At 40.4% G+C, this 25,923-nt stretch overlaps 3 protein-coding genes across 3 annotated transcripts; all 3 read left to right on the plus strand.

Annotated features, from left to right (window-relative positions):
- The first annotated feature begins 9,269 nt into the window (after positions 1-9,269).
- Positions 9,270-10,790, plus strand: LOC127081061 (uncharacterized). Its single transcript, XM_051021348.1, has 2 exons — positions 9,270-10,107; positions 10,219-10,790. The coding sequence occupies exons 1-2, from the start codon at positions 9,270-9,272 to the stop codon at positions 10,788-10,790; spliced, it is 1,410 nt and encodes a 469-aa protein (XP_050877305.1).
- A 4,672-nt stretch (positions 10,791-15,462) lies between these two features.
- On the plus strand, positions 15,463-18,587 carry LOC127081062 (uncharacterized). The gene is made up of 4 exons (XM_051021349.1): positions 15,463-15,987; positions 16,912-17,000; positions 17,120-18,289; positions 18,455-18,587. The coding sequence occupies exons 1-4, from the start codon at positions 15,463-15,465 to the stop codon at positions 18,585-18,587; spliced, it is 1,917 nt and encodes a 638-aa protein (XP_050877306.1).
- A 4,807-nt stretch (positions 18,588-23,394) lies between these two features.
- Positions 23,395-23,871, plus strand: LOC127081063 (uncharacterized). Its single transcript, XM_051021350.1, has one exon. The coding sequence runs from the start codon at positions 23,395-23,397 to the stop codon at positions 23,869-23,871; it is 477 nt and encodes a 158-aa protein (XP_050877307.1).
- Positions 23,872-25,923: the final 2,052 nt, after the last annotated feature.

Here is a 25,923-nt window from a genome sequence, read left to right on the forward strand (position 1 = left end):
TTGACCCTAAGATCCCTCATGCTATCTCATCATATGCATTGGCATTGGGATCACAACTTGGCATCCTCCTTACCCTCATCCATTGGGTTTGTCTTGGGAGAGATCACCAAGCACTATGTGATTGTATCATACTTTGTATTTTATCATTTACTAACCAAAATACCAAGAATATGTTTTTGCATTTGTCTAACTCTTTTGTCGGTAGGGCACATGATCACCTTTGATTCATCAAGTTCATATATAGGGTTTAAGACCCTCAATGCAAGGATCTAAATCAAGAAATGATCTACAATGGCTCTAGGAATCATATATGAGTCCCTATGATCTTTACATGATTTTATGATCAAGAGTACCTCTAGAGTTTGGAATTGGCTTGCCTTGGAAACCCTAGTGCATCTAGGTACCTTGTGTAACCTCTTCACCATGCTTCTTCAACAATTGATCAAATATTTCAAGGGGAATTTCAAATCTCATCATCTTATGCATATATGACCTCCCATGAGTCCCAAAAGTCAAGAGAATTGCAAGTTAGTAAGTTGGTTGATGGTGGTTAACTAGAGGAATTCATCTGATCAAAACTGGGGTCCCCTAGACCCTACTCTAAATGACATTCCAAACAACTTCCATGTTGAGATCTAGAGCTAGTTTTTCTTGTAATGTCATTTTTTTTATGGTGAAAGTTTATAGGTCATATTGTCTAAACCCTAATTTGGAGGTCAACTTCCCAAGGCCATAACTTGCTCAATTTTTAGGAGACGAAAGATTTCCAAGTTGCACAATCAAATTCAAGGTGTATACTTCAACTTTGATGTTTAGAGTAAGAGATAATTCAACTTTTATGAGCATGTGATATGATAATACATTATAGGTCATTTTGGACCAAGGCCATTGAACAAGTGATTTTCCCCAACTTCAAAAATGAATAACTCATTCATCTCAAATACAAACGAGGTCAAATTGGTAACTATTTTGAAGAATTTTGAAAGAGATACAACTTTGATGAATACACTTTTCTCATTTGAAGCTCACATAAAAAGTTAGCCAAGGTGGAATAAGTGAACATATTGCTTGACACTTAGAATTTGTTTTTGATATGTTAAAATTTCCAAACTTCCACTTTAAAATTCATCATGATACATGCTTAAAATGGGAAAGTGTTCAACATAAGAGTTGTTCCTCTTTATCTAACCTTTCCAAAGAATCCAATTCCATCCATTTTGGACAAGGTTTGAGGGGTCTACACATAGCTTGAACAGGGCATCATCATTTGGCAAAGATCAAACTTCAAACAACTGTACACATTTGCCTTGCATTCCAATTCACATTCAGACTCATTTACACTTGATTATGGACCTAATTGAGTGACTTCATGGGCATGTACACGCCCATGCAAGCATGCATCATCCATTGCCAAATTTGGAAATTGAATTTGAAGGTGCAAATATCACAAGCTGCAGCTATAAATAGAGGCCTCTAGCATCATAGTTGAGGACCCTTGCGCGACAGCTTTGCTCCAATACCTCAAACCCTCATAGTTTGAAAGGAGAAACATGGGATTTTTATTTGAAAATTGAGTTTGAATCTCACTGTTTTGAGATTTAAAACTCCAGGGATCCAAAGCTTTTGTTAAATTCTAAACCACTTTTGCAAGTTTCCTGAGTGGGATCAAGCAAGAATCAAAGCAAGAGCAATCGAGTTCTGCACAACATTGAAGGTATTTTCTAGATTTTTTCTTCTCTTCGATTCTCTCTCAATTCTCATCAATTCTCTTGGATCCTTGGTTGTATGAAGTCCTACCAATGTAGGAAAGAAGATTGAGTTGCTTTGAGGTCAAATCGAAGCAACTCAGTTCATGTACCTAAAATTTCAATTCCATGTATCTATCAATATACTTGGAGTTAGGATGAATTAAGGCCAAATTCGTGATCAGTTCCATTTTTACTTTAAAATCATGTCCTTATTTTTCATTTTTGTGATGGTGATGAGTGGACCATTCCGACCAAGGTCGCCTGAGAAGATGACAGGTGTTTTGCGTCGGTGATGAGTTGGATTGTCCAGAGCCACATGATCATTCCATTATGTTTTAATCACGAGCGTTAGTTTTAAATACCATTTGTATGGCGCGCTGACTCGTGTACATGGTGGAACGCGTGTTTGGGTCCACTTGATCTGCCACCTGAGGGAGATCAAGTGGTCCACGTTTTTTCTGAATATTTGAATTTCATTTTATTTTCTTTATTTTCATTAATTCATATTAATTTTAATATTGATCCAAAAAATATGAGAGTTTCACCAAATTTTTTTAAATAAAATCCTCTTTCATTTTTTGAATTAAAATTATTTTTTGGATCATTATTAATATTTTTCATGATTTAATTGATTTTGTGAATATTTTTAATTGTTTAAAAATACTTTTAGGTTTCCAAAAATTATGAAATCTTTTCTCCAAGGTCCTTTAACCTTGTTTGACCTATGATAAATCTCATGGCCATTTCTTTGGTGTTTTGATGAGGTTTTAGGAAATTGACCAACCATTATTTAATTTAATGCATATTTTTATTATTTTTAATTGTTTAAATGCCAAATTAATTGTGTAGAGCCATTTTAATTGACTTTGGGAGTTTGACTTGTGTTGTTGGGCCTTGGTCAAGGTTGATTTGACTTTATTAGGTTAAGATCATTGGATTTAGGGGATTGATGGAATGTACATTCCATCTCCCAAAATGAATGAATGATCTTAATTTGGTAAAAGTCCTTATTTGACCAATTTGTGTTGAATCCATTCCCTCTCCCTCTTCATCTCATTCCCCTTCTTTATTCATCCATGCCATTGACCTATGATATCTCTATATCCTAAGATTAGTTGATTGCAAAATCAACATGAGTATGGATGAGATTAGGTCCACCTCTTTGCATATTCTTTTTGTGTGTGGTATGTTTCATGAGCATAGTTCATTATACTATGTCTCTAACATGGATTAACACCAAAATTCTATTGCCCGGCCTCAAATAGTTGTGACTTCTACATAAGTCCAATTACGATTGCTTAACATAGCGCTAAATTTGTGACACAAAAAGGCATAGCATTATAGTTAGTGAGATTGTAAGTCTCCCCTCTTTCATGGTATTGTGTGGAAACTTGGCCTTTTTTCCTTCCTTTGGAAGATGTATTGGTTCAAGGATCCATGCTTGTGATAAGTGGGTTGAGTGTTCTCCAAAGAATGACTTAAACAAAACAAAGCAAAGGCAATACTAATTTCTAATCAACTAACAACTAATATTTAATTTCAAATCATTTACTTTTATGCACTTTAATTTTTAAGCTTTTAATTCATTTGCCATTATTCATATTGTTCAATTTGTTTACTTTATTTCTATTTCCCTTTGCTCACTTGGGCCATATTTTGTGATATATTGTGTTTGTGTATACTTGTTTGTTTGTTTGGTCTTTTGACCTTAATGTATATAATAAGAACAAAACGCCTAAAAAACATCTTGTGTGGACTATTGGTTTGATTTGAGACTATTGGACTTAGAATTTAGGAAACACTCTCTATGCAAAAGACTTGTCCAATGCCAACTTTCACGAAACCAAGTGCTTGTGAAGTGAACATTTATCTGATATAATATTGAAGATCCATTTGAGTTCATCTGCAACATGATCATATTGAAGTTGTTATTTTGAACCTGTGTCTAATGTCATCTTTGAAGTCATCTGATACATGGAATTTTGAAGAAAATCATGGAGTTGCTAAGCTTGGATGTGGCCATCTTCATTTGATGCCTTTCTCTTTACCTTGCTATTTGTGTATTGATATTGCTTGATTCTAAAGTCCAAGGAAAATTTGGGTTTCTATATGACATTCTTGTCTATTGGATTGCATCTCATTGGTCAGATCTTTTCAACTCTTAACTTTTAAATTTGTGCTTAGGATTAGTCTCTTCATCTCCTTCCCACTTCTTTAATTTCAAATCTCTCCCTCCTTTTTAAATCTTCTTTGCTTGTGTTTGTTTTCTAAGCTTAGACCATTTTGCAAATTAGAAACTTTGGCCTTATGCCATTGCATTTTCAAACTCTTTTCTTAAATAAACTTGTAAATAAACTTAACTATACTTGACTTAAAATTTTCAAAATCCAAAAAGAACTAACACTCATTCAAATCATTTTTAGGCCTTTTGTGCCTTTGTCAAACTTAATTTTTTTAAAAGCAATGCACCAACTTTGAAATTGATACCACGAACTACGAGGTTTTGATCCCTCATTTTTATGTTGGTACGTAGGAACAAGTCTAAAGGTCTTGTCCAACACAAAAATAATTAATGAATTCTTTTCTCATCCCTCCACTCCATTTATTGCAAACATCATTTTATACAAAAGCACATATGTACACAAGAAAGGGCTCCCTAGGAGTACCTAGGACACTTTGGGTGCTAACACCTTCCCTCCGTGTAACCAACCCCCTTACCTGTAATCTCTGGCATTTTATTAGTTTTGATTTGAAAACTTCTTATCTTTTGGGTTTTGTTCGTACTTTTCCCATTTCCCTTGGAAACAATAAAAGCGAGGTGGTGACTCTGGTTTTATTGACGTCTAACTTATACATAGCTTGATGGTCATGAATTTACCACTACAGAGACGAAATGAGGAGAAGAAGAAGAAGGAATCAAGGAAAGAAAACTCACCAGCAAACTATTCTGATCGTCTTCTCCGGTATGTAATTTTAGTTTCAGTTGAGTTTTCTTGATTTGAGGTCACCAATAGGTAGTATTTGGAATAGGGAGTAGAAGCCCCATGTCTGTGAGGTTTGATTTGTACCATACGTCGTTTAATTTAGCTTGTAGATATTAGGTTCCTTCCCTTTAGAGACGCGGTCTGGCCAGTGTGGGGAGCGTTTCTCCAATCCATGTCCATTTTCATGTTCAGCATGACTGAGTGTTTTGATTAGGGTAGAAATTAGAGCTATAATCTGACACCGGCGCCGACGACGGCCGCCGGTGTGATGGACCAAGACGGAGACAATGAGTTAAGCGTGCATTTGTTGGATTGAGTTTAAACTTTGTTGACTTTGACAAGTCAACAGAGAGGAAGTTTGGGCTCAGTCAACAAGGCCCATGGGGTTTTACTTCCCATACACCACTTCCATTAGCACACCCCCTAGAAATTTACGAAGGAAAGTGAAAACGGGCTTCACCAGGCCCATTAGCCATTTTTTCTAGTTCGCCATGCACTTTCAGCTTGCACTCCCTGTTTAGAACGTTTGTTGGAGCGTTGGGCTCAAGCAGCCCACTCCCAATTACACTACGTGCACCCCCTGTTTTTGGATTCTTGCTGGATTAACAAAAACCAGTAATGGGCTCAACTAATAGCCCATTAATCTGAATTCAATTCACACCCCATTTAACAATTACACCCCTTTTTCCAATCTTATTTGTTTTCTTTGATTTTCTTTTATTGTTTTTCATTTTTATTAGGCTATTTAGATTGTTAGTATTAGGTTAATAAATCTTGATTTTAGGATTTAATTAGCATATTAGGATTTAATTAGAATTTTCATTAGAATTAATTAGGACTTTTAATTAGGGTTTTAGTTAGAATTTTCTAATTAGGAAGAATTAGGCTTGATTAAATTTAGGATCTTGACATTTCTTAACATTAGGTTAATTTCCCAACTTTAGATTAGAATCAACTTTAGGTCATGAATAGAATTTGACATATTTTGCAATTGACCATTTTGCCCTTATGGGCTTATTTTGTACTTTTGTGTTAGAATTGCACGATCCCCTTAGGATTAGAATGTGACATAGAAGTTAATCATTTTCTTACAATTTTAGGACTTAACATAGGCCTTTTAATCAATATTTTGACCAATTTGCACATGCTCCCTTAGGATTTCTAACTTAGAATTTTCAATCAAATCAATGCATGATCCCTTAGGATAGTTTCTAACAATTACTAATTTTGATTAGATCCAAACCTAGTTCCCTAAAAAACAAAACAAAACCTATGATTAAATTAATCAAAAGAAATTTTGATTAATTTAATCCTTTGAACTTGTATAATCCTACAGTCTAAATTGAGTGACCAAAAGACCCTTGGTCACTTAATAAGACTTTTCTTCCAAGCTGTGGAGCTCAAGGCCTCAAGACAAGATCTTCAATCAAGGCATCCTCAGTCATACCAAGCAGCGGATTATTCAAGCACATCAAAGGTGGCATCTTCAACACTTGTTAAATCAAAGTTAGAAGAGTGTGACACGAGCCTTAACCAATAGAGAAGGAGTGGGACTGGAGTATTCCTACCCCCATTCTGAGTATCTTTGGGTATGGGACGTATGACCCAACGCTCATCGTATTCGCCTCTATTCATAGACTTTAGCACAATTCTAACCATATGATTGACAAGTCTCTCTCTTCACAAAGCAAAAACAACAAAAGCAAGGACAATCGACAACTTATCAATCCTGAATCAAGTTGTATGATACGAGCCTTAAGTAATGAGGAAGGAGTGGGACTGGAGTATTCCTACCCCCATTCTGGGTATCTTTGGGTATGAGACGTATGACCCAACGCTCATCGTATTCACCTCCGCTCATAGACTTTAATGCAATTTAAATCAAACGATTAATAAGGTCTTCATCATCATCATAATAAATAACTACAAAGACTTTTCTCTCTCCACTTGAAGTTTAAGACGAGAATTACACGCCATGAGCCTTAAGTAGTGAAGAAGGAATGAGACTGGAGCTTTCCTACACTCATTCTGGATACCTTTGGGTACGAGACATTTGGCTCATTGCTTATCGTTTCCACCTTTACCCATAGACTTTAGTGTGATTCTCATCCAGTAACTATCAAGTATCTCCATTCCATTCTAATCATCTCGATCTCAACCATACATTTCCTCTTGCCTCCATCAATTTCTTTTCAGCCCTAGTGGGCTGAACTACGAAAGCTCTGATTTCCTTATTGCACTATAAGGATATGTAGGCAGGAGAATTCAAATTCTTTGCTAGCTACCTTATCTATTGCTACCCTATTTATAAATCAATCATTCTCCATTCATTCTATCTATACCATCTTTTTGAGATCAATCATACTTCTCCTTGGACTCCTTGTCCATCCTTTTAGGACGTCCTGATGACAGTCCATCTCATCAATCAAGAGTTGTTTGGACCTTAACCCAAACACTTAATTCAGCCTTTCTTTTTGGATTTACCTTATAATGGTGGCCTGCTAGTCCATGTATTAGTAAATGCCTACCTTGCTCTTCGATTAAGAGTATATCCTTCTCTTGGATCCAAGATACTATCCTTATTTGATCTCGAATTGTTTATCCCCCAGTACGTGATACTCTACTCCTTGGGTTGTAGTTATTCCTTGACTTAGTGTTTGTCTTATGAGTCCCCGTTGCTTAGACAAATATCTCTCTCTTTCTATTCTCGTAGTTCCGAACTACGATTGCTCTGACTTTCTCATTGCAAAATGAGAATACGTAGGCACGAGGATGCGAATCCTTGGCGAGCATACTTCTAATTATTCTTCCTTCGCCTTAGGGCATCATCCATATCTTTCACTATTCATTATTTACCTTCGATCATAAATCGTTCACCCAGTGACATAACTGTCTCTTTGACATTGAAATACACTTTCTTTGGAATTTCATATACACCCTTTTAGGACACCTAACGAATAGTCCGCATTTCTACCTAGAGTCGTTTGGCCCTTAACCCAAACACTTAATTCCTTCTTTTTAGCTAACACCCTGTAGCAGTTAAAGTTGTTTCCCTTTATGGTAGAAATCTCATTTCTCTTATGGATTCCAATACACTTTCACCTTTCGATCTCAAACAATACTTCTTCAGTCACTTATCATCAGATACTCATTTCTGTGACTTCGGTCACTTCATTCCATTCATCCGACGATACATTCATACACTACCTTCTTTCACTTCGCGTGATATACCTATTCTTTGAGCCAAATACACTATACCTTTGTGCTCCATCTTGTACCTCCTTGTGAACCAAGAGTTGTTTGGCCCTTAACCCAAACACCTAATTCCTTTCTTTTCGGTTGTTCCAATACAGTGATACAAGTGTTGTAGGCCCTCACTTGTTGGTTCATACCTATTTACTCTTGGGTTCACGTTTTCACCCTTGTTGGAGTTCAAAACAATATTCTTTGGTTCAGACCATACCTTGATCACACTTCCTTTCATCTCCCACCATTAGTTCTTCGAACTAAGGAGCTCTGAATTCCTCATTGCACTATGAGGATACGAAGGCATGAGGGCCCTAATCCTCACCGAGCACTTTATCTATTTCTTCCCTTTTCCCATTCTTTTGCAAGTAATCTTAGATATAGCACCTATTCGAGCGAGAACAATCAAAATGGTTCCCATGGAGTACCATGGATGTTTGGGGTGCTAATACCTTCCCCTTGCATAACCGACTTCCTTACCCAACATATCTCTTTCCCCGGGGTTTTATAGATGTTTTCCCTTCCCTTTGGGGATAAATAAAGTTCGATGGCGACTTTGTTGTATGTTCGAGCGTGCGATACGTTCGGGTATATTTCCGCTAGCTTTAGCTGGCGACTCTACTGGGGACACTTCACTACTTGGAGTGCTTCCTAGTCGCTAAAAGGAGTCAAGCCTAGTTTAGGTTGTTCTCTCGCTAGTTTTAGGTGCTTACCTTTATAGATTTACTAGCTTTTATTTATCGCGTTTCTTATTCGCTTTATATTATGGATATATCTGTTGTGTTGTTCTTGGGATGGGTTAGACTACATGAGAGGAAAACTCTGTAACCGAGCTTAGTATACACATAGGTTAGACTCGTGGATAGTCGTGTACGCTTGTGTTTCGCACGTTGGGTTGTCACGAGAACCACACCCAGACTAGATTCACTTGGAAGTACATTTTGTCCTGTGAGTATTCACTATGGCAGAGTATTTCCATTTCGAGTCGATGACTCCGGGAGACCTTCTAGGGACCACCTTGGAGCATAATCCACGCCTGTGAGGGGGATATGGGTTTTTATAGCAGGAAACCCTAGACTCTACCTACCTTGATACTCATGTTACGTCGAACTTTTGAACTTGCAACATGTGGCACTTACAGATTATTAAGAACTTGCCAGAGTTTTGAATCCATGTAACTTATATCATCTTATCATTTCATTATCATTCATCATGACCAAGTTTTTGCATATGCATGTCTTTTCCAAGAATCCAAGAGTCCAGTTTGTTTACCAAGCATTTGAAGCGAGGCATGAATCCTGAGAGAAAGAACATCCATAATTACAAGTTTGTGGAACCTCAGTTGGCTGTATTGAGAGGACTTGGGGCACGTTTAGATCTGGGACACAAAGATGACTTCAAGGAAGCTTGTGGTAACTTTTTGGGCATTCTGAACACTGAAGTCAACATCACTGTTGTGCACACTCTGGTGCAATTCTATGATCCACCACTGATATGCTTTACTTTCCAAGATTACCAGTTGGCGCCTACTTTGGAAGAGTACTCACATATTCTGGGTATTAAGATCAAGAACCAGGTGTCCTACGTTCGCACTAAGGAACTTCCTAAATATCAAGACCTTGCTGAAGCTCTACACATGGGAAAGAAGGAAATAGAACTGAACCTGAAGCCCAGGGGTGGAATCCATGGCTTCAACTCTAAGTTTCTAGTGGACAAAGCTATTGCATTCGCCGAAGCTGGGAGTTGGATGACCTTCAACGCCAATCTAGCTTTACTTATCTATGGGGGCGTATTGTTTCCAAATATGGAGGAATTCGTAGACTTGGCTACTATTCATATCTTCCTGACTCATAATCCTATTCCTACTCTTCTCGCTGATACTTACTACTCCATCCATGTGAGGACTCAGAAGAAGAAAGAGACTATCGTTTCCTGTACCCCTTTGTTGTATAGATGGTTTATTTTGCATCTACCCAGCAAAGGCCCTTTTGTTGAGAACAAGGAAAACTTGAAGTGGTCCCAACAGATCATGTCCTTAAAAGCTGAAGATATTCCTTGGTATTCTCGAGTTTACGATGGTATCAAGCTCATCCTCAACTGTGGGGATTTTCCTAATGTACCTCTTCTTGGTACAAAAGGAGGAATCAACTACAACCCAAGGTTAGCATTGCGACAACTAGGATGCCCTATGATGAACAAACCTGATCTCAAGAGTGTAAAAGGTTTTGTCTTATATGAAGGGGTCGAAGAGCCAAAGTTGATCAAGAATATTGTCAAGGCTTGGGGATCGATTCGTCTTCAAGGAAGAGCAGAGATAGGTAAAAAGAATTGTATCGCTATGGAATCTTACACTAGTTGGGTCAAGAGTAGAGATAGTGAGATTTTGTTGTCATTCCCGCCCGAACCGTCCATGAACGTCCAGCCTCTCGAGCCAAAGAACCATCCAAATCCCGAAGTCGGTGAATTGAAGAATGTTATCAAGACCCTAGAGAAAGAGAATGTTGATCTCAAATCTAGGCTTGGTAAGATCTCTTTTGAGAAAGAAACCTTGACGTTCAATCTGAATCAGAAGAGAGACCGAGTTCGTCAAGCAGATGACAAGGTACAGATAGAGGTTTTCAAAAGACTCAAAGTGGGTGACACCCTCAAAGGGACTTACGCTAGCCTGACAACCAAAAAGAAGCAATTAGCCGAAGCTCAATACAGAGCCAGCAAAGCGGAAATTGAACACATGGAACAAACCAAGAAACTCCAAAGTCTGTTAGAAGCTTGTAAGAAAGAGTTGAAGGATGAGAAAAGCCGCACCAAATAGCTAGAAGTCACCCTTCGACAAAATCAGTATGAGCTGAACCAGAGACTAGAAAAGATTCGAGAGTTAAAAGGGCTATCACATGAAAACTTGGAAGACACCCACACACAAGCGAACAAGCATCCTGTAGACCTCTCCAACCGAGGGAAGACAGTTGTGAATAATGTTCCAAGCGAACCAAATCACGACTTACCACCTGAAGGGAGTGGGATATTGGGAAAGTGGGGCACCTGCCTGTCCCCCAAATCTCAGACTTACTATGAAGAGTTGTTATCCAATTGCTTCTAGTTGCTTGTAATTCCCTAGATTGAGGTCTGATAGAACCAATGTGATACTGTTGTAGCCCGATGGGAATTTCCTTATTGTACTTGTATTCCGTTTTCTCAACATTGAATAAAAGAGTTTCTCGGTTATTGGCTTCATAAACTGTCTCTCTTTATGCTTTGTATTTGCTTGTGTTAAATAAACAAACTCGCAGATTCCTTGGAACTGTTTTCCTTTAAAAATAAAAATGAAAAAACCAATAAATGTACATATCAAATCTTTTTGCATACATACATGCATCCACACATTTATTTGCCAAAAGCCTCTAGAAAACAAAATGCTTACACTCGCCGTTTTTCCACAGCAACAACGACGACTCGTCATCAATACTACATACGTTCCAACAAAACAAAGATCATGGTCGAATACGAAGCCGACAATGTTGTTGTTCGCGAGTCCCTTTCCCAGGTGCAAGGTGAAATGAACCTTTTCAGGGGGAATATGGAGACTATCCTTTAGATTCTCTAGTCTTAGAGGAATCCTACCTCCACTGCTGCCAATGTCACCCATGCTGCTGGGGTGACCATTCCTACTGCTACTGCTGGCACTACCGTCAACACTCCGGCGGAAACTGTTGTGCCCAACTTAGGAAACCGTCAAATGGTCCCTATGGACTCCGATAGGCTTGCTTCTGCCTACCCATAGGGAATGCCCCAACATCTAGTTGCCAGTCTTTACAGTTGGGGGGCTTTCTTCACTCACCTGACTCTCTCTGCCGCTGCTGCTGTTGGAAACACTGGTTTCCCGTGGGCTCTCCCTACTATTCAAACCACTCCGGTCATTGATGTTGATCCGGATAACAACCAAGGTCAGGTTCCTGATGGCATCCCTGATGATGAATAAGACTACCGAGGCCCGCACCTCCACTTCCAAATCCCCAATCAGACCGCTTAGCCGCGAGCGCAAGTCAAGTCCCAGTTTTTCTACTTGGTTATCCTAGGGCGACTCCCATGCCCATGGTGACATACCTTGCACTCCAGAACGTGCAGATAGGGGCACCTAAGGCCCCGAATGCTCAGGATGGAATGCAATATCCTCAGCCAACTCATGCTGCTCAGATTGTGCCACTGGGTTTCTCTTACCCGCCTCAGATGTGGTTCACCCCAAATATGCCTGCACTGGTGCTCTAGAAGCTTCCCGATCGGCCAGTTAGGTCGCTCCTCCCGCTGCTGATCTGGCCAGACCTGCAGATTACCAGCTCTTGGATGACAGAATAAGGGCCATCGAGGGTTTCTCCGCCTTCGACATAGACGCTCGAGACCTCTGCTTGGTCCCGAACGTGGTACTACCTCAGAAATTCAAGGTGTCTGACCTTCCGAAATACAAGGGCCTCAGCTGTCCTCGCAGTCACATCACCATGTATTGCAGGAAAATGGCCTCATACATTGATAATGACAACCTCCTCATCCATTGCTTCTGGGATAGGCTGTCTGAGGCTTCCTTGGATTGGTACATGGGTTTAGAGCGCTCAAAAATCCGGTCATGGAAGGACCTATCTGAGGCATTCTTGAAACAATATAAGTACAAACTTGACATAGCTCCGACGAGGCTTCAACTACAGAATCAGTCTCAAAGATCTAATGAAACCTTCAAGGAATATGCTCAACGTTGGCGTGAAATGGCGTGTAGGGTTCGACCAGCATTATCTGACAATGATCGGAAGTTCATCGACAAATTTAGCTGATATGGTAACCAATGGGAACGTGTTAAGAGTGGGCTGAAATTAGGGGAAATCACAAACACAACCGCACAACAGACAACCAACAATAGACCGCATGGGGGCTTCACTAAAAAGAATAAGGGGGAAGCAAACATTGTGACGGCGAAGGCTCGCCCCTGATATCAATTTTTGATGGCCCCTATGTCGTATTACCCATATCCGTACGTCGACGTAGCTCAATATCAGCAACCGCCATTCCAGTACCAACCGCAGAAAGGCAATCAACAATCAACACTTGCTCAGAAAAATTCGAACCAACAATATAATCGTGATAACAGAGGATAAAATCGAGGTCAGAATAATAGAGGCAACTTTGGTAATCGTCCCCAGTTCGATAAGATCCCGGTGCCATACGCAGAGTTAGTGCCATATTTGATCCACATGGGAGCTATTGTACCAAGAGAACTTCCAGCGGCTTCTCCTCCTTTCAATCGCAGTCACAATCCTAATGCCACATGCGCTTTCCACGGAGGGTATATAGGAAATTCCACCGAGGACTGTTGGGCTCTCAAAAAGAGGATCCAAGAGTTAATTGACCAAGTGATTCTGTCATTTTCCGAAGAAAAACCAAATGTAAAGACAAATCCCTTGCCGAACTACAATGGCACAACAGTCAATGATGTGATCGAAGAAGAGACTACCAAATCTATACTAAGGGTTGAAGAAGTGCAGACCCTGATGTCCGTTTTGTTATAAAAGCTTGAACAATTTGGGTTTCTAGAAGGTGTGCATGATGATTGCACAGTATGCGAGTTTGATCCGGATAATTGCGACCAGCTGAAGGGTTGTGTGCAAGAGTTGATGGATCAAGGGTTAAAACAATTGTGTACAGAAAAAAGAAGTTTGAAGCTCCTCCTAAGATTATTCATCTGATTCATTTCTGCGTTCCCACTCTGTTCCCGTATCAGAATACCAAGGCAGTGCCTTATAATTATGAGACTACAGCGTATTTGGGAGGAAAAGAAATCCGCATTCCTGACACAGAAATCGTCAACATTGCTGGAACGGGAGGCATGACTCGAAATGGCTGTGTATTCGCTCCTAAATACACTCCTAGGGTGTCTCCAGTACCCATGGTTATTCCGCCTAAGAAGAAGGTCGTTCCTACTCCAACTCCGCAAGCATGGACAACCGTACCTACCGCTCCGACCATGACGACTGCTCCGGTGTTGACGAAGGTTATTGACAATAAAGTTGCCGAGTCTGAAGCATCTAAGGGTAAAAGGCCGATGGTCACAAGAAGAGTAGCACTTTTGAGGAAAGCCAATAGTTCCTCAAATTGATCAAGAAAAGTGACTTCAAGATTGTTGACCAGTTGAATCAAATGCCCTCCAAAATATCAATTTTGTCTTTGCTATTGAGTTCTGAGGCTCATCGCAAAGCATTGCTGAAAGTTCTAATACCGCTCACGTGATGCAAGATATCACGATCAATCAATTTGACGACGTGGTTACCAATATCACCGCCAATAGGTATCTAGGATTTAATGAAGCAGAGCTACCTCCTGAGGGAAATGCCCATAGCAAAGCACTACACATTTCGGTCACATGTACTGACTCTCTATTATCCCGAGTCCTCGTTGATACTGGATCTTCACTTAATGTATTTCCAGAATCTAAATTAAGCTAATTACAGTTTAAAGGGCCCGAGATGAGGACCGGTGCATTGATCGTTAGAGCTTTCAAAGGTTCCTGAAGGCAGGTAATTGGGGAGGTTGAGTTGCCTATCTGTGTTGGACACCACCAGTTCAGCATCATATTCCAAGTCATGGACATCAACCCAGCTTACAATTGTCTGTTAGGAAGACCATGGATTCATGCCGCTGGGGCTGTCACTTCCACATTGCACCAAAGGCTGAAATACTTGATAGATGACAAACTGGTAATTGTGTATGGTGAAGAAGATTTGTTGGTCAGTGAACTCTCCTTCTTTAGATATGTTGAAACAGATGAAGGAATCTTTGAGGTTACGCTCCACTGTTTAGAGTTTCAAGATGTCATTTCCACTACAACCAACAAAAACCAATCATCCGCTACCATCCTATCCTCAGCAAAGAGTGTCAAGCAGAAATTGGAGAAAGGCGCGCTTCCCAGTTGGGGTAAGGTCGTCAATGTGGAAGAAAAGCGTGATAGGTTTGGTATCGATTATCACCCGGAAACATGCAAGATGAGTCCGAAGAAAAAGCAATTCAACCCGGTTAAGTTCAACAGCGCTGGCTATCAAGATGAGCATACTGTGGCAGTTATTGGGGATCCTAGTAGTAGCAAGCCAGGGGCACCCAGCCTTGTTCGGAGATGTCCTCCAGGGTTCAAGCTTCCCAATTGGACAACCACCGTGATTCCCATGGTGTACTAAGAAAAAACGTAATGCATTTTGTTTTCTCCATCCCTCGTCCTCGCCTGAGACGAGAGGATAGCTTGTAAGGGGCCCCATGTTTAAAAGTATTATGTGAATAAATAAAAAGTACTTTTTGCATGCAAAACTTGTGTTCCCATTCCTTCAGTTATTTTTCTTTTTCACTAAAACAACAAAATGACAAAAGATTTATTTTTATTTTTTCCACTTTGTTTCAAAAAAGCATACTAAAATAAGCTCATCATATGCAGAGAAAATAAAACCATCGATTACGACATGGATAAAATCAACTGTAAATCTAGATTTCTAATCAACCAAGCTGAAGACGACAGTGAGGAAGATTGTGAATTACCAGCTGAGCTAGCACGGCTCCTTGAGCACGAAAAGAAAGAGATTCAGCCATACAAAGAACCAGTGGATGTCATTAACTTGGGTTCTGAAACTGACAAAAAAGAGGTAAAAGTTGGGGCATCTCTTACCGAGCATGTACACTCCGAGTTGGTAGACTTGTTGCGTGAATATGTTAACGTCTTCGGTTGGTCGTATCAAAATATGCCAGGATTAGACACCAGCATTGTTGAACATCACCTGTCACTCAAGCCTGAATACCCTCCAGTCAAACAAAAGCTCAGAAGGACTAGACCCGATATGGCACTCAAGATCAATGAAGAGGTTAAGAAACAGCTAGACGCTGGCTTCTTAGCCATTTCTGAATATCCGCAGTGGGTTGCTAATATCGTTTCAGTTCTAAAGAAAGATGGCAAAGTCAGAATGTGTGTAGACTATCGAGACCTTAATAGAGTGAGTCCAAAGGATGACTTCCCTTTGCCTCATATTGATGTCTTAGTTGACAATACAACTCAATTATCCGTCTTTTCTTTCATGGATGGGTTCTCCGGGTATAATCAGATAAAGATGTCGCCAGTAAATATGGAGAAGACAACTTTTATCACGCCTTGGGGAACTTACTGCTACAAAGTCATGCCATTCGGCTTGAAAAATGAAGGGGCAACATATCAACGCGCCATGGTAACCCTTTTCAACGACATAATTCATGAAAAGATTGAGGTTTATATGGATGACATGATTGCCAAATCCAGAACTGAGGAAGATCACTTGGTAAACCTGAGAAAATTGTTTGTCAGACTCCGAAAGTTTAAATTACGCCTGAATCCGGCTAAATGTACTTTTGGGGTCCGATCCAGTAAACTCTTGGGTTTCATAGTCATTCAGAAGGGTATTGAGGTAGATCCTGACAAAGTTCGAGCCATCCAAGAAATGCCAGCTCCCTGAACAGAAAAAGAAGTACGAGGCTTCCTTGGGCGACTTAATTACATCTCTAGATTCATATCTCATTTGACGGCTACCTGCAAACCGATATTCAAATTGCTGAGAAAAAACCAATTGATTGTGTGGAACAACGATTGCTAAGCAACATTCGATAAAATAAAAAAGTACTTGCAAGAACCACCAATCTTGATATTGCCAGTTTATGGTAGGCCTCTCATTATGTACCTCACAGTACTCGATGAATCCATGGGTTGCGTTTTGGGTCAACACGATGACACAGGCAAGAAAGAACATGCTATATAATATCTCAGCAAGAAATTCACTGAATGTGAGACCCGATACTCACTTTTAGAGAAGACTTGTTGTGCTTTGACTTGGGTTGCTCGACGCCTAAAACAATATATGATTTGCCACACTACTTTATTGATATCCAAGATGGATCCGATAAAGTATATATTCGAAAAGCCTGCTGTTACTGGTAGAATTTCCCGGTGGCAAATGTTGTTAACCGAGTATGATATACAGTATGTGACCCAAAAAGTAGTAAAAGGGAGTGTTCTGTCTGACTACCTTCCCCACCTGCCCGTCGAAGGTTATCAACCGTTGAGGTTTGACTTCTAGATGAGGACATCATGTTTATTAGAGACTTCACTATGTCAGGCTTCGAGGTAAGCTCTGAGGAAGGCCCTGAACCAGGATCGCAATGGACGCTCGTGTTCGACGGTGCTTCCAATGCTCAAGGCCATGGTATAGGTGTTGCTATCACTTCTCCAACTGGTTTCCACCTTTCGTTTACCGCTAGATTGTGTTTTGAATGCACCAACAATATGGCAGAATATGAGGCATGTATCTACGATTTAGAGGCGAAAATCGACTTGAGGATCAAGATTCTTGAGGTATTTGGTGATTCAGCTCTGGTAATCAGTCAGGTGAAAGGTGATTGGGGGACTCGGGACAGCAAGTTGATACCTTATAAAGAGCACATCAGAAAACTGATACCTTATTTTGATGAAATCTCTTTTCATCATATTTTTAAGGAGGAAAATCAATTAGCAGACACTCTAGCCACGTTGGCATCTATGTTCAAGGTCAAATGGAAGAATGAAGCACCATCCATCCAGATTGACCACTTAGACGAACCAGCACATTGTCTAGCAATTGAGGCTGATCCTGACGATAAGCCTTGGTTCTATGAATTAAAAACATTTCTGGAGAAACAGCGATATCCCGAGGGTATATCCATAACCGATAAGAAAGCTCTGAGAAGACTCTCTTCCAGGTTCTTCCTAAATGGTGATGTACTATACAAAACGAATTATGATTCTGTACTGCTCAGATGCATGGATAGACACGAAGCTAGTACAATCATAAAGTCCATACACGAAGGTTGCGAGGGTGTACATGTAAAGGGTCCTGCTATGGCCAAGAAGATCCTTCAGGCTGGTTATTGTTGGACGACAATGGAGGTTGATTGCTACAATTTTGTGAAAAGATGCCATAAGTGCCAGATATATGGTGACAAGATCTTTGTGCCACCAACTCCATTGAATGTTATGATGTCTCCATGGCCTTTTTCTATGTGGGGCATCCATATGCTTGGGATGATAGAGCCCAAAGCTTCCAATGTACATCGATTCATCCTAGTCGCTATCGATTACTGCACGAAATGGGTCGAAGCTACTTCATATTCTAATGTCACTCGACAACTGCTTACTCGGTTTATCAAGAAAGAGATGATCTGTCGCTATGGGATACCTAGTAATATCATCACTGACAATGCCAGTAACCTTAACAACACTATGATGAAGGAGTTGTACGAAGAATTCAAGATCGAGCACCACAACCCTTCAACATATCAATCCAAGATGAATGGCTCCGTAGAAGCAGCTAACAAGAATATCAAGAGAATCGTCTAGAAGATGGTCAAGACATACAAGGACTGGCATGAGATGTTACCCTTTATTCTGTACGGTTACAGAACCTCAATCCGCACATCCACTGGGGTAACTCCATACTCATTGGTATATGGGATGGAGGTTGTCTTACCAGTTGAAGTCCAGATTCCTTCACAAAGACTCATCATGGAAGCTGATCTTGATGAAGCTGAATAGGTTCAATCACGGTATGACTAGATGAATTTGATCGAAGAGAAGCGTTTGAAGGTTGTCTGCCATGGTCAGCTATACCAAAGACGTCTCAAACGAGCTTTTGACAAGAAGGTTCTTCCTCGTGAGTACCACGCTGGAGAACTCGTGCTCAAAAGGTATTCTGCTATTCACTCAGACCCGCGAGGCAAATGCACTCCCAACTATGAGGAACCTTTCGTTGTTAAAAAGGCCTTCTCAGGCGAGTCTCTAATCCTCACAACAATGGATGGGGAAGACTTACCATCATCGGTGAATGCAGACATAGTCAAAAACTATTATTCCTAAAAAGAAATGATGAAAGCCCGCTAGATTAATCTCCGCAAGGTTTATCTAGGCAAAAATGGCTATCCCGATGGACTAAAAAATGAATTGTCCATGCAAAAGTTAGGGAACATATATGGAGCTCGCTGAGTCGAAAACCCGAAAGCGCGACTTAGGCAAAAAGGAGCATCCCGACGGACGAAAAGAATTGAAATGTCTAGGCAGAAGTTAGGGATAAAGGCATTGACTATGAACCTTGAGCCCCTACACTACAAGCTAGATATCAAAAGGTCAAGGACCGGTCTAATCACTGTCAACCGAAGATAGGTTGGTGAGCAGTGCAACGTCAGACTTTGCTCATTTAGTGACAATTGGTGACCGTATAGAGAAAGGTTTAAGGGATGGAAAAATCCAAGGAGCTGTAGTAACCCCCAACACACCAAAAAAGTATTCTGGAGGTTTCCAGAAGAAAAGAGAAGGTGATACAAATGATATATCTAGGGGTTATAAGGGGAAGCAACAGACTTCATATGACCAAGTCGCCGTCGTGGTGCCCATACCCTACCAGCAACTGACACAACAACAACATGTTTATCAGCAACAACCCCCACAACAATGACAACAACGGAATGTCGTTCCGCAACGACAATTCAACCCAAGGCCGCCACGAAGGCAGCTTGAACCTTTAGCCGTGCCCTAGAGACATATATTCCCATACTTACAAAAGGAAGGGATTTTGACTTTGAGATGATTAAAGCCGACCACTTTCCCATATCCTCCCGGATATGATGCTAACGCCCATTGTGAGTTTCATATAGGAGCATCCGGCCATCCCCTGGAAAATTGTTTTGCGTTCCAGAATCGTGTACAAGATTTAATTGAGGCCATGGCTATTACCTTCACTCCAAGACGCCCGAACGTGAAAACTAATCACATGCCAACACATGGAGGTGCATCAGTCAGTGCCATTGAAGAGATTGATAAAGGCGAGTTGATCAAGAAAGTTGAAGAAATTCAAACTCCTATTGCCGTGATAGGTACACAATTGCTAAAAGGTGGTCTGATCCCAGTAGACTTAGCTGATGAAGAAAACATTGAAGATTTGAAGAGTTTTATCCAGCAAATGTTGGATTAAGGTGTGATGCAAATCGAGCGCCGCGACAAAGATAGGAAAGGAAAAGAGATAGTTGTGATTGTTATTCCTTATGACGCGGTCAAGGTGGAAATCCCCATAACCCCATTGGTGATAGAGTTTCTAGCACCCTTCACATACAAGGATGAAAAGGTGGTACCTTGGATATATCATCCTAGAGCTTTTAAACAGGGGCAGGAAGACCGACCTTTGGTTATCAATGAACCAAATGTCACCTCAATCGTAGGACCAGCTGGAATGAAGCGCAGTGGCCAAGTGTTTACACCAAGGACTGATGATACTTATGCCAAGGCTAAAGAGAAGGAAGTTGCTACTCATGTCCAAATCCCTATCCCAAATCTTGAAATGCAAGAAATGCACTTATCTCCAAAATTTGTTGTCACCCGCGAGGAGGCTGAGGAATTTCTAAGGATAATAAAGAAGAGTGACTACAAAGTAGTAGACCAATTGAATCAAACCCCTTCAAAGATCTCCATGTTGTCCTTATTACTCAGCTCAGAAGCACATAGAGACTCATTGATGAAGGTGCTAAGTGTTGCTCATATAACGAAGGACATAACAGTGGAACAATTTGATGATGTGATAGCTTGTGTGACCACCGGAAATTTCTTAGGGTTTAATGATGATGAACTGCCGGTTGAAGGGAAGAATCATAACAAAGATCTGCATATCTCCTTAAGATGCATAAACACCATATTATCAAGAGCGTTGGTAGACACAGGTTCTTCGTTGAACGTTATGCCAAAGACTACTCTGGTAAAATTACCATTGGAAGGACTAAACATGAAACCCAACACTCTGATAGTGAAGGAGTTTGATGACTCAAGGCGAGCAGTAATAGGGGGGTTGACTTACCAATCAAGATTGGCCCGACTATCTTCACTATTACATTCTAGGTTATAGACATACACCCCGTATATAGTTGTTTACTTGGAAGACCATAGATTAATTTTGCGGGCGTAGTAACTTCTACCTTGCATCAAAAGCTAAAATTTATCACGAATGAAAAAATGATCGTGATTGGAGGTGAGGAGGATATCCTAGTTAGCCACTTGACTTCTTTCAGATATATTGAAGTAGACGGTGAAATCACTGAGACACCATTCTAGTCATTGGAAGTGGTGAACGTAATGACCGTCCAACAGACATCTGAGCCACCGAAATCAGAGTCGTCAATGGCCTCCTGGCAAGAAGCTAAAGCGGCGATAGAGAGTGGGAATGCCCAAAGTTGGGGTAAGGTGATATAGGTGTGCGAGAAGTGCGACAAGTTTGGTTTAGGGTATGAACCATCATCAGTTGAAGCCAGTAGAAAGCGGGACACAAAGCAAATTCCTTTTGTTGAGGAGACGTTTACCAGTGTTGGTCATATTTTCGGCAATCAAGTTGCAATAATCAACGAAGAAGCTTACGAAGAGGTGGTATCTAGCTGGATACGTCATGCGGCACCCGAAGAAGAACTAAAGAACTAGAAGACTGTGGAAATCCCCCAATTCTTTCAAAAGTAATTTTATTGTTTTAATCAAAACCATGTGCTCTGCCCAAGGCATAATGGCGTGTTGTAGGGCCTCCTTATTTTATAGAACTTTAATTATCATTAATAAAATGGAAATTTGCATTCAAATTTGTGTTCCTTTCATTTCATTTTTTATTTTTACAATAAAAATGGCATTAATTCTTATGCACGCACTTTCTAAATAAACTGCATAAATCATAACATACAGAGACACCACCGAGACCATTGATAACGCCACTGCTATGGTCTAGCATGATTTTGACTGCCCAATTTACCAAGTCGAAGATGAAAGCGGGGAATATTGTGAACTCCCTGAAGAGTTGGTCAGGTTACTCAAACAAGAGGACATCGAGGTCATCAATCTCGGAATAGAAGACAACAAGAAGGAAGTAAGGATATGCGCCACACTTCAATATGTAGTGAAATCAAGACTGATAGAGCTCCTCCACGAGTATGTTGGTGTGTTTGCTTGGTCGTACCAAGATATGCCCGGGGTAGACACTGATATTGTTACCCATAAGCTTCCCCTCATAAAAGAATGCTTTACCGTCACACAAAAGCTAAGAAGAACTCGTCCGGGTATGGCTCTCAAGATCAGAGAGGAAGTACGAAAGCAGTTTGATGCCGGTTTCCTAGGAGTTGCTAAGTACCCACAATGGGTTGCCAACATTGTACCGGTACCAAAGAAAGATGGGAAAGTCCGCATGTGCATTGACTACCGAGACCTAAACAGAGCTAGTCCCAAAGATGATTTCCCATTACCTCACATTGATGTATTGGTAGATAACACAGCTCAGTTCTCCGTATTTTCCTTCATGGATGGCTTCTCCGGGTATAACCAAATTAAAATGGATCCATAGGACATGGAGAAAACTACGTTCATTACCCCTTGGGGCACCTTCTGTTACAAGGTGATGCCATTAGGTTTGAAAAACGCCGGAGCAATATATTAACGTGCTATGGTGACTCTCTTTCATGACATGATTCATAAAGAGATTGAAGTGTATGCTGACGATATGATTGCCAAATCCCAGACAGAAGAAGAGCACATCACTAACTTAGAGAAGTTATTTGCTCGGCTAAGGAAGTTTAGATTAAGACTTAACCCTAACAAATGCACATTTGGGATTCGATCTGGGAAGCTTTTAGGCTTCATTATAATCCAAAAAGGAATTGAAGTGGATCCTGACAAGGTTAGAGCCATTCAACCGAAGACTGAGAAAGAGGTTCGTGGTTTCTTGGGAAGACTGAATTACATCGCCAGGTTTATCTCTCATCTTACTGCCACATGCAAACCAATATTCAAGCTTCTAAGGAAAAATCAAGGGGTGGAGTGGAATGATGACAGCCAAATAGCCTTCAACAAAATCAAAGAATACTTACAAGAACCACCAATTTTGACGCCCCCTGCCCAAGGAAGACCTCTCATCATGTACGTAACAGTACTCGATGAATCTATGGGTTGTGTGTTGGGACAATAAGATGAGACTGGTAAAAAAGAGCATGCCATATATTATATGAGTAAGAAATTTAATGATTGTGAGACCAGATATTCATTGTTCGAGAAGACTTGTTGTGCACTCGCATGGGCCGCTAAGCGTCTTAGGCAGTAGATGCTGACTCATACGACTTTGTTGGTATCTAAAATGGATCCCATCAAGTACATATTCGAGAAACTAGCTCTTACCAATATAATTTCCCGATGGAAGACGTTGTTATCAGAATACGATATCCAATACCTCGCACAAAAGGCCATCAAGGGAAGCGTACTAGTGGACCATCTTGCTCACCAGCCGGTAGAGGATTACTAACCTTTAAAGTTTGACTTCCCAGATGAGGAAATCATGGTTGTCAAGGACGCTGAAACTCCTGAATTTGCGGAGGGACCTGAAACAGATGAACGTTGGACTCTCATGTTCGACGGTGCTTCAAATGTAATAGGTCATGGAATCGGGGAAGTGCTGATATCTCCCAAGAATTTTCATTTACCATTCACTACAAAGCTTTGCTTCACCTGCACGAACAACATGGTTGAGTATGAAGCCTACATATTAGGGCTAGAAGAAGCTATTGAGTTCAAGATCAAAATCCTTGAGGTATTCGGAGACTCCGCTCTAGTGATACATCAAATCAGAGGTGAGTGGGAAACGAGACATGCTAATTTAATTCCATACCGGGATTATGTGCTGAAGTTACTCCCAAAGTTTGACAAGATCACTTTCTCTCATATTCCTCGAGAAAAGAATCAGATGGAAGATGCTTTGGTAATCTTGGATTCCATGTACAAATTAATATGGCCTAACCATCAGCCTAATATTTAAATCCGACGTTTTGATGAACTCGCTCACTGTCTAACAACAGCAGAAGAATCGGATGACAAACCTTGGTTCTTTGATATCAAACATTATTCGGAGAAGCATGAATACCCGGCAGAGGCTTCCAGCCTTGATAAAAGGATTATACGAAGGTTGGCGTCGATGTTCTTCTTGAATAGGGATGTGTTGTACAAGCAAAATTATGACATGGTTTTGTTGAGATGTATGGACAAACATGAAGTCGATCAGCTTATGAAGGATATACACGAAGGATCCTTTGGCACACATACAAATGGGCATGCTATGGAGAAGAAGATCCCGAGGGCCGGTTACTAGTGGTTAATAATGGAAGCTAACTATTATCATCACACCAAAACATGCTACAAATGCCAAATCTACGCTGACAAAGTGCATGTACCGCCGACTCCATTAAATGTTATAGCATCACCTTGGCCTTTATCTATATGGGGAATTGACATGATTGTGAGAATATAACCCAAAGCATCTAACGGTCATAGGTTTATTTTGGTGGCCATAGACTATTTCACCAAGTGGGTCGAAGTCGCTTCCTATGCGAATGTCACAGAGCATGTAGTGGCTCGGTTTCTAAAGAATAATATCATATGTCGATATGGGGTTCCCAGCAAAATCATCATTGATAACGGGTCCAACCTCAACAACAAGATCATGGAGGAATTATGTGCAACATTCAAAATTGAACACCATAACTCGTCACCATATCGGCCCAATATGAATGGGGTTGTTGAAGCTGCGAACAAAAATATCAAGAAAATCATCCAGAAGATGGTAATTACATATAAGGATTGGCATGAGATGCTTCCTTTTACGCTGCATGGTTATCGTACATCAGTACATACTTCAACAGGGGCAACCCCTTATTCCTTGGTATATGGCATGGAAGTAGTCTTCCCTATAGAAATGGAGATTCCCTCGATGAGAATCTTGATGGAGGCTAAGTTAGATGAGGCGGAATGGGTTCAAACAAGGTTCAATGAGTTCAACCTAATTGAGGAGAAACGCTTGAAGGCATTATGTCACGATCAACTCTATCAAAGGCGTCTTAAGAAGGCATTCGACAAGATAGTCCGTCCTAGGGTATTTCAAGAGGGAGATTTGGTGTTGAAGAAAATATTCCCCATTCATAAGGATTCCAGAGGAAAATGGACACCAAATTATGAAGGCCTGTTTGTGGTGGTTAGAGCCTTTTCCGGAGGCGCTCTAATCGTAGCAACTATGGACGATGATGAATTTCCACTTCCCACAAATGCTGATGCAATTAAAAAGTACTTTGCCTAAAAAAGTGGAATAATAAAAGCCGCTAAATCGAAAACCTGAAAGGGCGATTTAGGCAAAAACGGCTATCCCGGTGGATCTAAAACCCGAAAGGGCGATCCAGGCAAAAATTAGGGATAAAAAAAAATTGATCCGCTGAGTTGAAAACCCGAAAGGGCGGCTCCAGGAAAAAATTAGGGATTAATTCCAAGGAAACGAACTGTACTTTCATGCATCTATCATATCCCTCAAAGACAAAGAATCAATCTACCTGACATGAGGATCATAGCAGTGTGGAAACTAAATGGGAACTCAATTTTTATTGTCGTTTTGTATCTATGCACATCAATTACCTCATTAAGGGATTGCATCTTTATGTACAAATTTCCCATTCAAGGGTCAAATCAATAAAAAGAGAAATTTTCTCATCAAAGTTGTGCCCAAATTATTTTGTATTTTATCTGTTTGTTTGCAAAACACCTTTATTTTTCATAAACACCACTCTTAAGGATTTTGGAGAAAATAAAACACGTATTTGAACGAAATGATAAAATTACTCTTGAGATAGTAAAAGGGGGAGGCTCATAGCCTTCAAGTTTGTTCTTATTTCATGAAGGTGTAAGATCATTCACAGATAGATATGGTCGTTCCAATTTCTAATCAGTTCAACGCCTCTCAGAGAGGTACTCATGTGTAGCCGATCACCAGCAAGTCTTTAGTGCAATTCTGGCAAAAGTATTAATAAATTGTGGTATAGTTGAAGTA

Source organism: Lathyrus oleraceus, chromosome 5, assembly GCF_024323335.1.
Source record: "Lathyrus oleraceus cultivar Zhongwan6 chromosome 5, CAAS_Psat_ZW6_1.0, whole genome shotgun sequence".
Lineage (NCBI taxonomy): Eukaryota > Viridiplantae > Streptophyta > Magnoliopsida > Fabales > Fabaceae > Lathyrus > Lathyrus oleraceus.